Genomic DNA, 14,243 nt, shown 5'->3' on the forward strand with positions numbered 1-14,243 from the left:
CAAGGTCATTGTGGCTTAAAGGCTCCCCCAGGGACTCCTTTCCTCCTGCAAGCGTAAAAATGATTCCACATATCTTTCATCTGGTCTATGCCCTGAGAAAACATAGAACCACAGGAAATCATAGGATTTGAAGCCATTTTGAACTAATATTGTTCTACCATAACCTGGCCCCCTGCTGTGAAATGTTGCATTTGTAAATTCATTTATGCTTCCACTTTGGAAAGTGTGATTTGGAGACATGCTCAGTCAAACTCGGAGGGAACAGTGCAGGTGGTAGAACCGCCCTACGGCTATTTGCAAGTAGTGGCAATGATGCTGCCAGACTCACCTGGCCATTTTGGCGTTGGTGCTCAGGAGGGGTTGTATGTGTGTTTGTATGCATTACTGAGGAGCAGACATCCCGGGAGAGTTATAGCGCGTGCGTTGGGTACTGCAAGGTGAGTGTCTATGAATTAGCTTCTTCAGTCTATGGGTACCTCTGAAGTGGAAGGAGTTACGTACTGGAACTGCCTCCCCATGCATAAGGTTATTTCTGTGTAGGAGATGCGCTCCCATAGTATTTCATCCGCCCACTTCACTTCTCTGAGAAAATTTTTTAACACTGAATTTTCCATTCCATTGATATGCAATGCACTGTGTAAAATACCAAGTAAATATGGTTGCTGAGAGCCTTGTTTGTATTATGTTCTATGCTAATTTGAATTGAATTAAGACTTTGGAGAACTGAGGAGGCTGGTCTTAAAACTCCATTTGCTAAAATTATTCTTGTAGGCTTGGACATAATTATGCTTAGGCCAAATAGATACAAAGAAAAAACATGAAAGGGGTTTTATGACGGAACAGTACTTTCCAAGTTTATGAGAGATTTGTTTTGAATATCACTGCATTTTTTTTTTTAATTCATACCTTTTAATTAGGTCCAATCAAATATTGTATATGCCCAATAAAAATAATACGTGGTATATATAACAAATTATTATATAACATATCGTACATTTTTATATATGCTCTTTCACATCATAAATACGATTTTTTCTGAAAGTAAAGTCAGGTTAGTGCTGACTCAATTTCAGTCTACTTTTTAACTAAATGCTTGTTTCACACAATTTTTTCACATTTCATACACAAAAAAAGATTATTTCATGAAAGTTATGTTAAAATAATGGTGTATCTTTAATTACAGAAATGTTTATCTTACATGATACAAAACTGTAGATTATTTCAACTCAGAGCTATAGCACAGAAAGAAGGAAAATGCCCATAATTCTTTAAGTATCCATTTAGTCACAGCTCTACACAGTTATTGATAAGGTTTTCATTTCACTCCAGTGTTGTGACTACTCTGTATGGTTAAGTTGAGCAGTGTCAGAAGTGTTCTTCTCTTCAGAGAGTTTAGGAAAACTCTGGTATTCAAGTAGTTTATCTGTATAAGTGTGTTGCTACAGAGGCATGAGTTGACGCATTGCAAAATCCCCTTTGGGCGTATCCGTGTTTGTACTGTAAAAGAATGTTCTCAAAACTAATAGTAAAAGCACACTTGGGAAAATATTTGGATTTTTCTAATGCCATATGCACCACCTTTCTTCTGATATAATGATGAATTTTCTGTAAGCTCTGAAACAATGGAGCTCCACATTAGCTCATGCTAATAAGAAATACAAATTCTGCCGCAAAAACATACTGGAGGCCTAAATAAAAATTAAAGACATTTAAATGAAGCAAAATCAGTATATAGTGGATATTAAAAAATTATAATCAACCTTCTAAGCACAGAAGAATTATAGTAAGACAACTTGCAAAGTTTTATTTATTATTTAAACAAAATTAGAGACTCGGGTGTAATAGTAATGTCACAAGTTAATATAAAATCGCTCTGATGGTAGTTACTGAGTCCTCTCTGACTTACTGGAATGTTTATGCCTTTTCTTAATAGATCTTACAAATTTAGCATGCTGTAAAAACATATAACTGGTCATTGTTATGTGCATTCTAAAAACAGATTTTTTTTAAAAAAGACAAGAGATGCAGTGATGGTCTCTTGCCTCTACATTGGCTATTGTGTTGGTTCCAATATTTCAAATAGAAAATGCAGTCACTAAAATTTTGTATAAGCAATGCACTGATATTTTTATTTTCTTTTTCACAGATTAAGATGCTTGGTAAAGCAGCTGGAGAAGGGTGACATTAATGTGGTGGATTTAAAAAAGAATATTGAATATGCAGCGTCTGTGCTGGAGGCAGTTTATATTGATGAAACCAGGTAAGTCTGAGAGAGGAAAAAAAAAAGGAAAGGATGTTGGAAATCACATTTTAAAAATTCGATCTTTGCATGCAATTGTAACTGACGTGAGCTGGAGGTCTCTGCACATCAGAAGAATTGTATGTGGCTCTTAGGTCTTTTAATGACAAGGTTAAAGCAAGTAAGATTCCAAAGGTCAGATGTAACGATTGTCCGGAGAGTTTGCCTAGTTCTCGTCTCCCTCACTTGTCAAATGTCCACAGTATAAAGTCATAAGAATTTTCTGAAGGATAGATTTTCTTTCCCCCACAGGCTACATACTGATAATCACGCTGAGGACTGTATCACTGAAAAAAATGAGCTGTGTTGGAATGAAATGCTCATGGAGATGAGTCAGAATATTATAATCTGGCCTGTAAATACATAAATTCATGAAAAGCTGTGATTTATTTTATAATGTTTTATGCTTTGTTTATGATTATTGTTACTGGCAGTATTACTGGCAATCATCTTTAATGTGGGTTGACTCCAATTAAATTAGAAGTTCTGAGTATTTGGCTTCTTGAAAGAATTTCAAGATATGTACTATACTGAAGTTAAATAGCTAACTTACAGTTTTTATTTCAGTGTGTTGGTCTCTTTAAGTTTGTTTCTAAGTCTTGTAAAGATGTCTACCAAAACTTCTTCAATACTGCTGGAGCATGCAGTGTATGTCTGGGTTCCATACTACATTTAAGAAGTCTGCCATCATACTGATTATTTCATGGACCTAACTCTCTCTCTCTTTGTCTCCCTCCCACGCCCCTTGCAAATCTGCATATGTGATACGGTGCTTAAAGTACTGCTCTAACTTTTTCCTGTTTCTTTTCCTTTGATGTATGTGATTCACACACCAAACCTTGCCAGTCAGGAATTTGGAGCATCTACTATTGGGCAATAGAAAGCCTACCCATTTGAAAACAAAAGAATGAAAACAATAACAAATAAAGCTGGTACCAATGATCCATTTTTCAGAGATTATATTACAGACTAGGTTGGCAGGATCACTTATACTGGTGTCCTGCACTTAGCGTGCATGCATGTCCAATTCTGTAAAAAGATGACCTGAGCAGCCTCTCAGCCACAATACAGTTCTTAGGGACACTTTCAGAAGTGTTGCTAATGATCCCAAGTTAAATACACAACTTGAAAAGCATTAGGGATCTCAGTGACTTCAAAAGTGCTCACGTGTCATGAAGATGTTGACAGATTCAGTTAATTTAAGCTTAACTGAGCAAACTTGGGCAAACCATCTTGTGTGACTTCCAAGGGACCTGGGCTTTGTGAGAAAACTGAATTAATTTAAATGAAATATTTTAAAATATAGTAGTTAATATAGCACTGTGCTTATATCAGTTTTGCTGACTGACTGAAGTTAATCAAGTTTCTTTTACATTGAATCAAGGGTTGATTTGTGGATTTACATTAGTTTATAGTCATATTTGTAGTTAAATTGATACAGGTCCTTAGGGAGACAGGTAAAAGAAATGATCAACAAACTTCTCTTTGGGCTCATATTATCACAATAGAGGCATAACATTTCCTTTTTCAGCAATTGTTCTGAATGTAAATCTTGTTGGCACATCTCACGTGCTCAGGAAGCTTTGGAAGATCGCAGTCCTCTCCCCTCTGTGTTACGAGATATTGTATTGCCACCAGTGGTCAGAGCTTAAGCATGTATTTTGTATTAATAACCATGGGAGCTGTGTCAAAGCTGCACAGGGAACAAGGACATAAACCACTGATTATTCCTTCCATACATCTCCCAAACATTGTGGTTAAATGGGTATAGTATTCATAGCTCTTTCTCAGTAGTAGCACTGGGACTATGAAAATAACGTGAGATTTACTTAGTTTCTAAACTGAGGCCTCAGTGGAAATGAATAGTATTGTTACAATGAGGAATCCAGTCTTTCTGGCTCTGTGTGGGAGCATCGAGACAAGTAACAGACATTTCATACACAGAGAAAACTGGTACACCTGAAAATACATAGGTTTTCGCAGCAACAGGTGCATTATTTTTACTCTAAGCAAATATTTAAATAAGCTAATTGCCCTCATGGAACTTAATAGCAGGATTATTAAACTGCCTAAATGAAAATAAACATACATAATTTTATGGGGGTTTGGAAGTTTTTCATAGTCCTCGGGCTATTTTCTTAATCCCAGGGGCATTATGACCTCATAATGGTGACTATTTATTTTCAAGAATTCTACTTCAGTATATGGATAAAGCTTTTCCTCTTCCCTAGCTTGATGTACAACAATGTTTAATCTTATTAATTTATTGCATCCAACATTTTGCAGAACAATCTGATTTTTCACTGTGCTAAGTCAGAAAGGAAATCAAACAAACCTGAGACAGGTATCTTGCTTTGTTCTAATTTATTGAATACTTCTATTCTGCAATGCAACCTCAAAGTGAGTTTGTAAACCTATCAAATTTTGGTAGCATACCTTATATACACATGCATTAAGCATATGGTTTATGTATATCTTTCCATACCTATAGCTATATTCCTGAAGTATATGTTTGCAGACATACAAACAAATTTTCTTGCCCATGTTACTTATACTATAAATAATAGTTAAAAATGAAATTACTTTAATGAAACCTACTTTTCAGCTTTTATTCTCTTATTTTTAATGTTTTGCATTTTATACCCCATATTCTTCATTTTGGTTTATAGTGTTTGATTTTGTTTTTAATTTCTCTTCCTTTGACTAATGCAGTCTCCATGAAATTCAGACTCAAGAGTGATGCATTTTTTGCAGCTGGTGGTCTTTGTGTTAAATTTATGCTGATATAGGCTGAACCTCTGCTTCTTAGTCAGAAAATATTATGTATAGTGCTGGTTTAAATTTTGACACTTCCCCATTAAAAATAATTTGTAAATTAAGATATATATTGTGTGGCAGAGAGAAACTGTAGTCTCCACTGGTACTTTCATAGTAAACTCTTTTGCATGGCAAACTGCAAAGATAATCGCGTTTTAAATAGCATGACCAGCATTCTGTAGTCTAAATCTGCACTAAAACATTTAACACACAAAGAAGGTCTCTCCAGCTTCTGGGAAGCTAATTCTTAAGGAACAGAAGCAGTGTATCATTGAGTCAAATAGTAATGGGGGCTGGAATTAGCTTATGTGGTTACATTTGTCCTTGTTCCCACCAAAGAATACAGGTTCTTTGTCCTTCACAGAGCTACCGCTGTCGGGAGTCTGGAACTGAGTTACCTGAACTCATTAGTAGATTAGAAATAATATTTTAGATCATAAGCAGAATGGCCCAAAAAGCACTTTTATACATCACAAAGTTCAAATTAGTTCAGTAAGTTTCTTACATATGAATTGCTGTATGGATAAAAGTAATTGCTATAGTATAGAGCAGTAACAATGAATACACTGAGTGAAGCAGTGAGAAAACCATCTGAGTACAGATTACTTTTATTAATTAAGTCCCAGAAGGAAGTTGCATGCTTTACAGGATATAACAGTTCCTGAGATTTGGCTTATAAGACAGAAAATCTAATGATGCCTGGTTCTACAAGGTATAAAGTATTGCAGGCTTAGGACCAAAGGTTCAGTACAGAGTTTCTGCAACTCACATGAAAATACCCATGCTTTCTGCTTTAAGCCCATGCTTGAGCCCTGATGAATTTACTGACCCATTGCTTACATATCCAAGCAGAGGAAGACCTGAGCTTCAGCCAGCCACCTGAAACTGAATCCTGTCTGTGGTGTTCTCTTTTCCCCACCTTTCTGGGAGACAGACTTCAATATCAGCTGAGAGAAAACCCTCTTAAATATCTCTACAGTCAGATTAGGAATAGAAACTAATAGAGAGTTGGTTAGGAGCATCCTTCTAACTCATCTTTCTGTTATGACGTACATCCTATTAAACAGCATAATAAAATGGTCCCGGCAATGGTCCCACACCTATTGCAGAAGGACCTTCTGCAATTATTCGCAGGCACAGAGATGAAAAAAGCAAAAAGAAAAATCAAAACTAAGGTCAATAAAGAGATCCAAGTACGAGGTATCTCACAGAACATGTTCAATAATGTAGCCAAGGCAAGGATAAGCCTAGCCTGTTCCACAGCTCTGGGGAACCATTTGTGCTACTTAAAAATTAAACCTCAGGCATTAGTCTAACAAAACCACTTTTCTCTTTATAAGCCTGGGCTTTTTCAGTCATCAGTTCCAATTTCTTACAGTAGGAGATACCCATTTTTTTCCTGTATATTGTTACTTCATTTGACTTGATTGGAAAGCCTGTATCATTCTATAAAGTTGTGTGTGCACATAGACGTACATGCAAATGTGTAAGCTGACAGCACCTTGAATCTTTATTTATAGTGCAACAATCAGCTGGAAATGAGCTGTAGAATTCAAATCCTTTAGCAGAGTATGAAGTATTTTTTTCAGGTCCTCTTACTTTCCTTTTGTCTGCTTCTCTGTTGCTCTACACTGTAGCCTTTTATCTGAGAATAAGATAGCATTTTTTAAAACTAGGTACACATAGTCATATTCATGCATGCTTTTTTTAAAACTATATGTGGTTGGGTTGGGGAAAAGGCTGAGAAATAATACAACAGGTTTTATTTATGGAGTTCTGAGAGTAGACTCCTTAGAAACAGGGATAGGCAGTAAGGATAACCTTCTAAAATTACGAAAAATTGTTTTGGGGCAATGACTGTCAACATCCTGTATATTCCGAGCTGACGGAAAGTTGGAAAGCGCAGAGAAATCAGACACATGTAAGTGCTGCTTTCCTATGAGCTTAATTATCTGTGGCCCCATGTCAATTAATAAGCTTGTTTAACAAGCCCTTTTTAGGACTGCTGCATCCCTCAGTGCTCAATAATTATAAGCTGCACTAAACACTTCCTTGAAAGAGATCTAGCTCTTTGGTAGCTGAAGCGGAGGTTCACTGTCAGCTGAAAATAATAAGTGAAACTCTCACAGTTCCAACCCCTCAGCGGATCTCCTCTGTGGAAGAAGTTCAAACTTACTCAATAGGTGTTATAAATAATTCTGACAAATCTTGAAGAATTTTCTCCATTAGTACCTGCCTCTTGGCTCAAGGTAGTGGAAGAAGGATATTTAGAGTCAAACAGGAAATAAATACAGCCTGATAATTCAGTCATGACAGCTGTTCCTTTCCTTATAAACACAGCTCTTTATTCATGCTAACGGAGAAGAAAATAAGTCAAATAAAATCTAGATGGAAATTACAAGATTAAAAAAATACATATGTATTCCAAAGCCAAATAAAACAAAAAAATTAAGCTTCTTGTGGGGAACATTTTTAAGTTGTTCTGGATAAAATCAGAATATTTTATTCCAATTATGGTCTTATTACATTTTTTAAATGCCTTAGTATTTTAGAAAATATACTTGATTTCAGGAGGATATTTATCATGCAATTTCAATTCCATACACGGTTTTCAGTTTGCTTTAGGTTGTGTAATGCCCTTTTAAAAGGCTTTAACCTCCTGAGAACTTTTGACTTAGAAGAGACCATGTTTCAGTAATGTATGAAGTAGATCCGTTGTACATAGCTGGCAATTGCTTTGAGCATCTTTGATCCAACAAGACAAAATAACTGGAAATAAATACAGGTTATTGCTACATTCATGAAACAAAAGGAAATCTCATTAAGGGTAAGTGGCATTATAACAATAGAAGTTTGCATGAGAGCTCTGGAAATAGTGAAGGTATTTCAATGATATTACAATGGTAAACACAGTCCTTCTTGAGAAAAAGCTCTTATTTTAAAAAAAGTACACATTCTGATCTGTATAATGTTAGCTAAAAAGGAGGTCATTAAACACAAACTTTGTGACTGCTGTTGTAATAAACACCTTGGACCATACTGAATTTGCAGTGCACTACTCCAGTAATGCACCAAATATTTCTGTGGTTTCTGGACTTAAAGCAGGAACAAACATATCTTCAAATTGTGGACAAAAAGGAGATAGTTTAAACTTGGTCATGTCACTTGCAAGGGAAAGCGTTTTGTCGTTTCATCTCACCAAATGTCCGCGTGAATCTTAAAGTGCACCACAAAAGTATTTGTGATAGGAACATGCATGTGTGTATCTTTGTCTTGTGGAGTCTAAGGAAGAAGGAAGGAGCAAATGTTTGACTAGCTGCTGGTGCTCACAGAGCTGTGTGTCGTGGAAGTGTGAATGGAGCTTAGCAACAGCCCGACAACTAAATGAAATTCTCCCGTTTCCAGGAGATCCCGTTCCGTGAGGAACGGTCAGTGTAGCCTGTTCTTGGGCTGGTTTCAGTACGCAGTTTTGGTTATGTTTGCAAGCTCTAGAAGGCTGTTCCCTGGTGTTTTCAAGTTTTTCAGAAACTTGAACTGCAACAGAACCCGAGTCCATGGCATCTGCTCCATCTTAGGCTAGTAGTTAATATCTCAAAAAATAATAAACTGGGATACTTATTTGATACCCTGTGCTTTCTTTCACTCTCTTCTACACATCAATATAGGTTTAGTGTCTTCTCTGTATTTTAAATGAGAACGAAAGTCAGTGAAGGCTCCATCTTTATGTTTCTTGTACTATTTCATTTTCACAAGCCATATTTTAGTATCAGTGTTGCAAGGCTCTAAGCTAGTGCTACATCAGCTGCTGCTGAGCATCTCACAGCAGGACTCTGTTGCTTGACATTACAGGACCATTTGCATTCTATTCCCACCCAGCACATAGCATACAACACCTAGCTGACTTTGTGAATCACGTAGTTTCACTGACTGTAAGGCTCTGGTTATGGAAAAAATTGTGCTAATTTAGACACCGTTATCCATTCAGGGTAACCAGCAGAGGTGGTCACACCAGCAAATCTCTTTGCAGGTGCAAGGGTTGAGAAAGTTAAATTCTTTTACGTCAAAGAGATGTAGATGTTTGTTAAAATTTTTAAAAACATATATTCCCAATCTCTGTACTTGAAAAGGCAGATTAATTTGTCCATTTACACATGAAAGTAACTGTTTCATTCACAGAACAGTGGGGCATTCAGTCAATGATGTAATTATTTTGAAGGATCTAGGCAACGTTTCTCCTCAAAATTAGCGTTTTTGAAAAAATCTGGGAATATTAAAGAAAATAATCTGCCTAGTGATACAAGGATAAAACAAGTGGAATGGGATGCCCTATTTGGTAATTATTTGCCAGATGAAAAATATGGTCTATATGATTCCCCTCTGAGCTGACTTAGTTGAGGAGAGATTGGAAGTGGCAATTATTTAAGCATGAAGTTAAATCCTAATCTCGAATATTCAGTCAAGTTTGCTATGAGTGCGTATTGCTGTCCTCCATAGCCAACCCATGGTTAAATGTGCTTTGCCTGAAGTTGCTTTGTCAGCAACAAATGTACCATCTGAAGAAAATAATGCAGTTCATCCATTAAGGGAATTTACCAATGATACTTCTGTAAAAGCTGCTATTGAGAAAAAGCTTAATGTGTTGAGATTAATTCAGTGCATTCCACCCTTATAAAAGCTTAAAATAAACCTTTAAAATCTTTTGTACTAAGCCAAAGGTTTTTTCTGAGAGGGAAGCTTACAACAGCATCTAAGTTTTATAAAAAAAATACACTTAAAACCACTGAAAATCTGTTAAATTCTGACTAAAACTCTTCAGTTCAGTTTAGATATTTAATAAATGGCCTGCATCCCTTTTCAGAAGTTATTGAATTTTTCTATCTCAAAGTTATTGCTGTTAATTTGTGAGTCATGCCCTGAGATAGTCCCTGCCCTATAGAGCTTCCAGAATACCACATTAAAGCAATTGGATTAAAAAAAGGAAAATACATTAGCTCACAGCTGTACTCCTGAAAAATGTTATTTTTTAATTGTGAATATCCTGCCCTGAATCTTAAGATTGTTGATGGCCTTTGGTATGTACGTTTGTATTTCTGAACAAGCAGTAAATATCAACAAGTGAATGTTTCCAGTAACAATGGTCCTTACTCCGTTACTTATCTGCTGTTGTAATAACTGTATTTCATCCAGAGTCTTTGCCATTTATTGTAATTAATTGGTAGTTCTTAATACGAGGACAATTCTTCTGAGAATGTGCTAAATTTTAAGAGTGAACGTTGGTAAATTCATCATTTCCTTTAGAAAGACCTTTATGTACTAAAAGTGCACCTCAATCATTTTTGCAATTTGTTTATCCTCAGTGGGAGTCAAGAGAATGTTTTAGTGGATGTTAGTGGAAATTGTAGTGGATTATGGAGGATGTAAATACTGATAGAGTATATTGATTCGTGCTCATTCAAGAAGATAGTGAGACACTAGAACACAAATAATTGGTAAAAATGTGAATTGGCTATTTGGATTATAAATTGTTTGCCTTCTGCATTCTAGACCTAGAAGAGGACTTCGATCAATTCACTCTTAAGGGGTTGATCATTAGCTTGATTAATTCACTAAACAGTAATGAGCTAATATCTCCTTCGCAATCCCTCCTCTGGAAATCTTTCACCATCTTAGGCAGCATGACTGATCAGCACTGATGGCTTTTTTTCCCCGTAGCCATTATCTAATTTTTTTAAAATTTTATTTTATTTCTTCTCCCCCATAGTACATTTGATATATTCCTAAGGGAAAAGGAATATACTTCTGACTAGTCCATTACTATATTTAAAATTCTGATTAAATGAAGAGAGCTAGAAATTATCACTACTTGAATTTTGAAAAAATTATTCTTGGCAAAAAACATAGTACTGTGACAAAATGATGTGGTTATTAGTTACTATGACTGCAATATTAATTGATTGCTAAGCTGAAATGCCATGGGCCATATCTTACTTATTCCCACAACTGTCAATGGGAGTTCCACTCATGGAATGAATAGAATTAAATAATCCAAGCCTCCCCCTCTCCTTCCCACGCATATCTCTTCCTCGTATTGCATCTACTTAATAGGCTAATGATATATGAGCAAAGTGTATGTAACCCTGAAATTCTGACTTTGTGCTGAAAAAAAGTACTTTCTGTGGCACATTGTGTTAGAGCTTTTTTGTTTTGTTTATTAGCATTTTTAGGTGTTGCTTAGCTTTAGGAAAGAAAAAATTAAAGTGTGTGCCTTGGTATATTAACATTTATTTAATTCAACTAGGATATTGGAGTTCATGCCTCCCAGTTGAATGGGATTGATCTCAGTAGAGTATTACTTTAAGGCTGACTTTGTGGAATAAGTATATAGCTTTAAAATAGAAAGTAAATGTCTGCCATCTCTGATCTTCAGTGTGGTTGATTGGGAGGATGAGGCTATGGATCTTGCAGTCACTCCACTCCAAATATTTTCTAACCAGAGGTTCTACCCTTGTGTTTGACAGCTATGGTCGCTTGTTCTTTTGTGCATTAATTTATCTAATGGCATTTTTTAACCTATGTGAAAGTTTACATATTGCAAAATGTTGTAACATTATATTACAATTTACAAATTACATTTTACAGTTTACAATTACAAATTATATTGCAAAATCTTGCAAAAATCCCTGTAATATTTGGCAGGAAGTGCAGTGATTTAACTATGTTTGGCTTTGTTTTGACTCTGTCTTCTGATACTATTTCACCTTTCCCCCTCTTTTTTTTTTTTTAATTTAAAGGCATCCTGAATAATCACCTCTAATAATTATTTACCTATTCATCTGTTATTCATAAAGTGGCAAGTTAGAGCAAGAAGTCTACATAACAGTAGAATTACAGAATGCAGAATTTATAAATATATTTTCCATTTATCTCGGCAATAATAACTTTCATTAGGCAAAAACCAAACAGCAATAACTTCCTATTGATTCACTTTTGAAAGTTGTCAGTTCTAAGTAGATATAAATTAAAATAGCACTAATATAAACACTCCGGAATAAAAATGTTCTGAATATACACTTCGGACTGTTAACGGTTTTTCCCAGTAATTATAAACAATGTTGTACTGTAGAATTTATTCAAAGAAATGATGATGTTATAATGCTCAGTGATTGCATCAGAGTGACGTTATAATACGTCTGCTCAGAGAGTCAATATTTGTTGCAGTGAAGTTCTGAGCAACAGAAGTAGTAACAGCAAGGACGGGCATGTAGGGGCTTTGTGATTTGCTTGATGCATTCACTGCAGTGATGTGCATCAGTAGACTAGGGGCCAGCAAACAAGCTGCAAAATGGTTCGACATAAGAAGAACAAGATCCGTGTAAAAAAATATGGTGGTGGCCAATCAAAAACTGGTTCTCATTGGGTGAAAAAGAAAATTTCAGCTATTATTGTAATGTAAGTGCTGAAGTACTGTTATTACTTCTGGTTAATGTGTACAAGTTCTGATACTTATGCTGAAGATTCTTTTTGTTACATTTAGTAAAATTTTTATATATATGTTCATTTTGTAAATAGAAAGTAAAATTACTGATAAAAACAATTTGATGTTTTTATGTCTCAATGTATAAATTTGCTTTATTTGGGTTATTTTAAAGAAGTGTTTCCACGATCAGTGAGTAAAAGGTGAAAGATGTATTTCACAGAATCCACAATATTGCATATGTATACATATATATGCAGACCCATGGAAATATAATGGAAACACTATATTTTATAATCAAGGTATAAATAGATTAATAAAAGTTGATGGAAGTTACAAACTATGAAATGAATTGAATATTGGATTCTAAGAATTTGTGATAATTAAGCATAGTGTGTATGGTGAATATGTAGCCTAATTTATTTCCCTTCCTAAATAAAATTACCATCATATTACATATCCATCTAACCATCCATTTATTCAGATGTGTAGACCCATATATGAGCCCTGTCCCTGTAATTACAGAAGAATGGCAGTCTTTAGTGAATTTATTCAAAGGCCATTTCTAGTAATGCATATGCCACGAGTAATTTTCCCCAATATAAATCTTATTCTTGAAAAGGTCAGGAAAGTGTAGAAAATAGACAGTTATGAGATGAATGACGAGCCGTTGTTTCCTCTCCTTAAATGTTGTTTCAGTTAGGCTTCTGAAAGAAATTGTCTTTTTGAGAAGTTACTAAGGTTATGTGTTGAGGGATCTGTAAGAGCTTGTACTTACACAGGATTGTGCTCACAACGTAATTCTATGTTGAGTTGCTTTCCTAGTTATTTAAATAGGAACCAGCGACACTGAAACTCTCTCTCTCCCATAGCACATTGTTCAGTCACCTCTCATCAGAGAGCAGTGTTCTCATGAAAATCACTGGTTAAATAAACACTTTTTTCAAATACCGTTTTCTCTGTTCTGTCTTCATAAAGTACCTCCTATTACTATCATTTACAGACTGAATAGTCCTCCTATTTTACAGATGAATGGTTAAAAAGATTAAAGAAACTGCAGTGTGTCTTGCTAGCCTTAGTTTGTACTCCAGCGGCTCATATCTGCAGAGCTCAGGACTTGGTCCCAAATTCACATCTGCATCAGACTATAGCAAACTGATGCAGAGCTCCGCTTCGTGCTGCACAGGTGATGTGGAACATCCCTGCTGCATGCTCTGAGGCAGCCTGATGCCTATGGACCTTTTATCGCTGGAATAATTTCATCTCATTTGAGTAACAGTCGGAATAGTTACAAAAATATGTTTTAGGGATTATAAGGTTTATTCCTGATTACACTACAAATACATCAAATGTCAGATATTCCTCAGAAATATAAATGTACTGATCTATCCAGGGATATTTAATAACAGTGTTAGACTAGTAGGGATTTAAGTGGACTATAACATAGTTTTTAATTTAGGGAATAAAATCGATTTATAGCCTTTGACCGATGGCCAATCTCAGCCTTGATTCAAAATAAATTACTGACTTTGGGCTTGTGTCCCACTATCAGAAAATCTCATAATTCTTGTCCATTCTGCTCCTCTTGCACTCTGTGTTAAAGAGCCTTCCTAGTTTGACACTTCTCTGTCTCTAAAAACCAGGAACATTCCT

The 14,243-nt window shown here is 35.5% G+C and overlaps 1 protein-coding gene across 1 annotated transcript in view; it reads left to right on the forward strand.

Annotated features, from left to right (window-relative positions):
* Positions 1–309: 309 nt before the first annotated feature.
* The window catches only part of PDE1A (phosphodiesterase 1A, calmodulin-dependent), a 48,120-nt gene continuing 34,186 nt past the window's right edge, over positions 310–14,243 (forward strand). Inside the window, exons 1-2 of the mRNA XM_009572753.1 lie at positions 310–437; positions 2,147–2,260. Of these exons, the coding sequence (XP_009571048.1) occupies positions 310–437; positions 2,147–2,260 (242 nt within the window). The remainder of the gene's footprint in view (positions 438–2,146; positions 2,261–14,243) is intronic.

Source organism: Fulmarus glacialis, unplaced genomic scaffold (genome assembly GCF_000690835.1).
Source record: "Fulmarus glacialis isolate BGI_N327 unplaced genomic scaffold, ASM69083v1 scaffold43222, whole genome shotgun sequence".
Classification (NCBI taxonomy): domain Eukaryota; kingdom Metazoa; phylum Chordata; class Aves; order Procellariiformes; family Procellariidae; genus Fulmarus; species Fulmarus glacialis.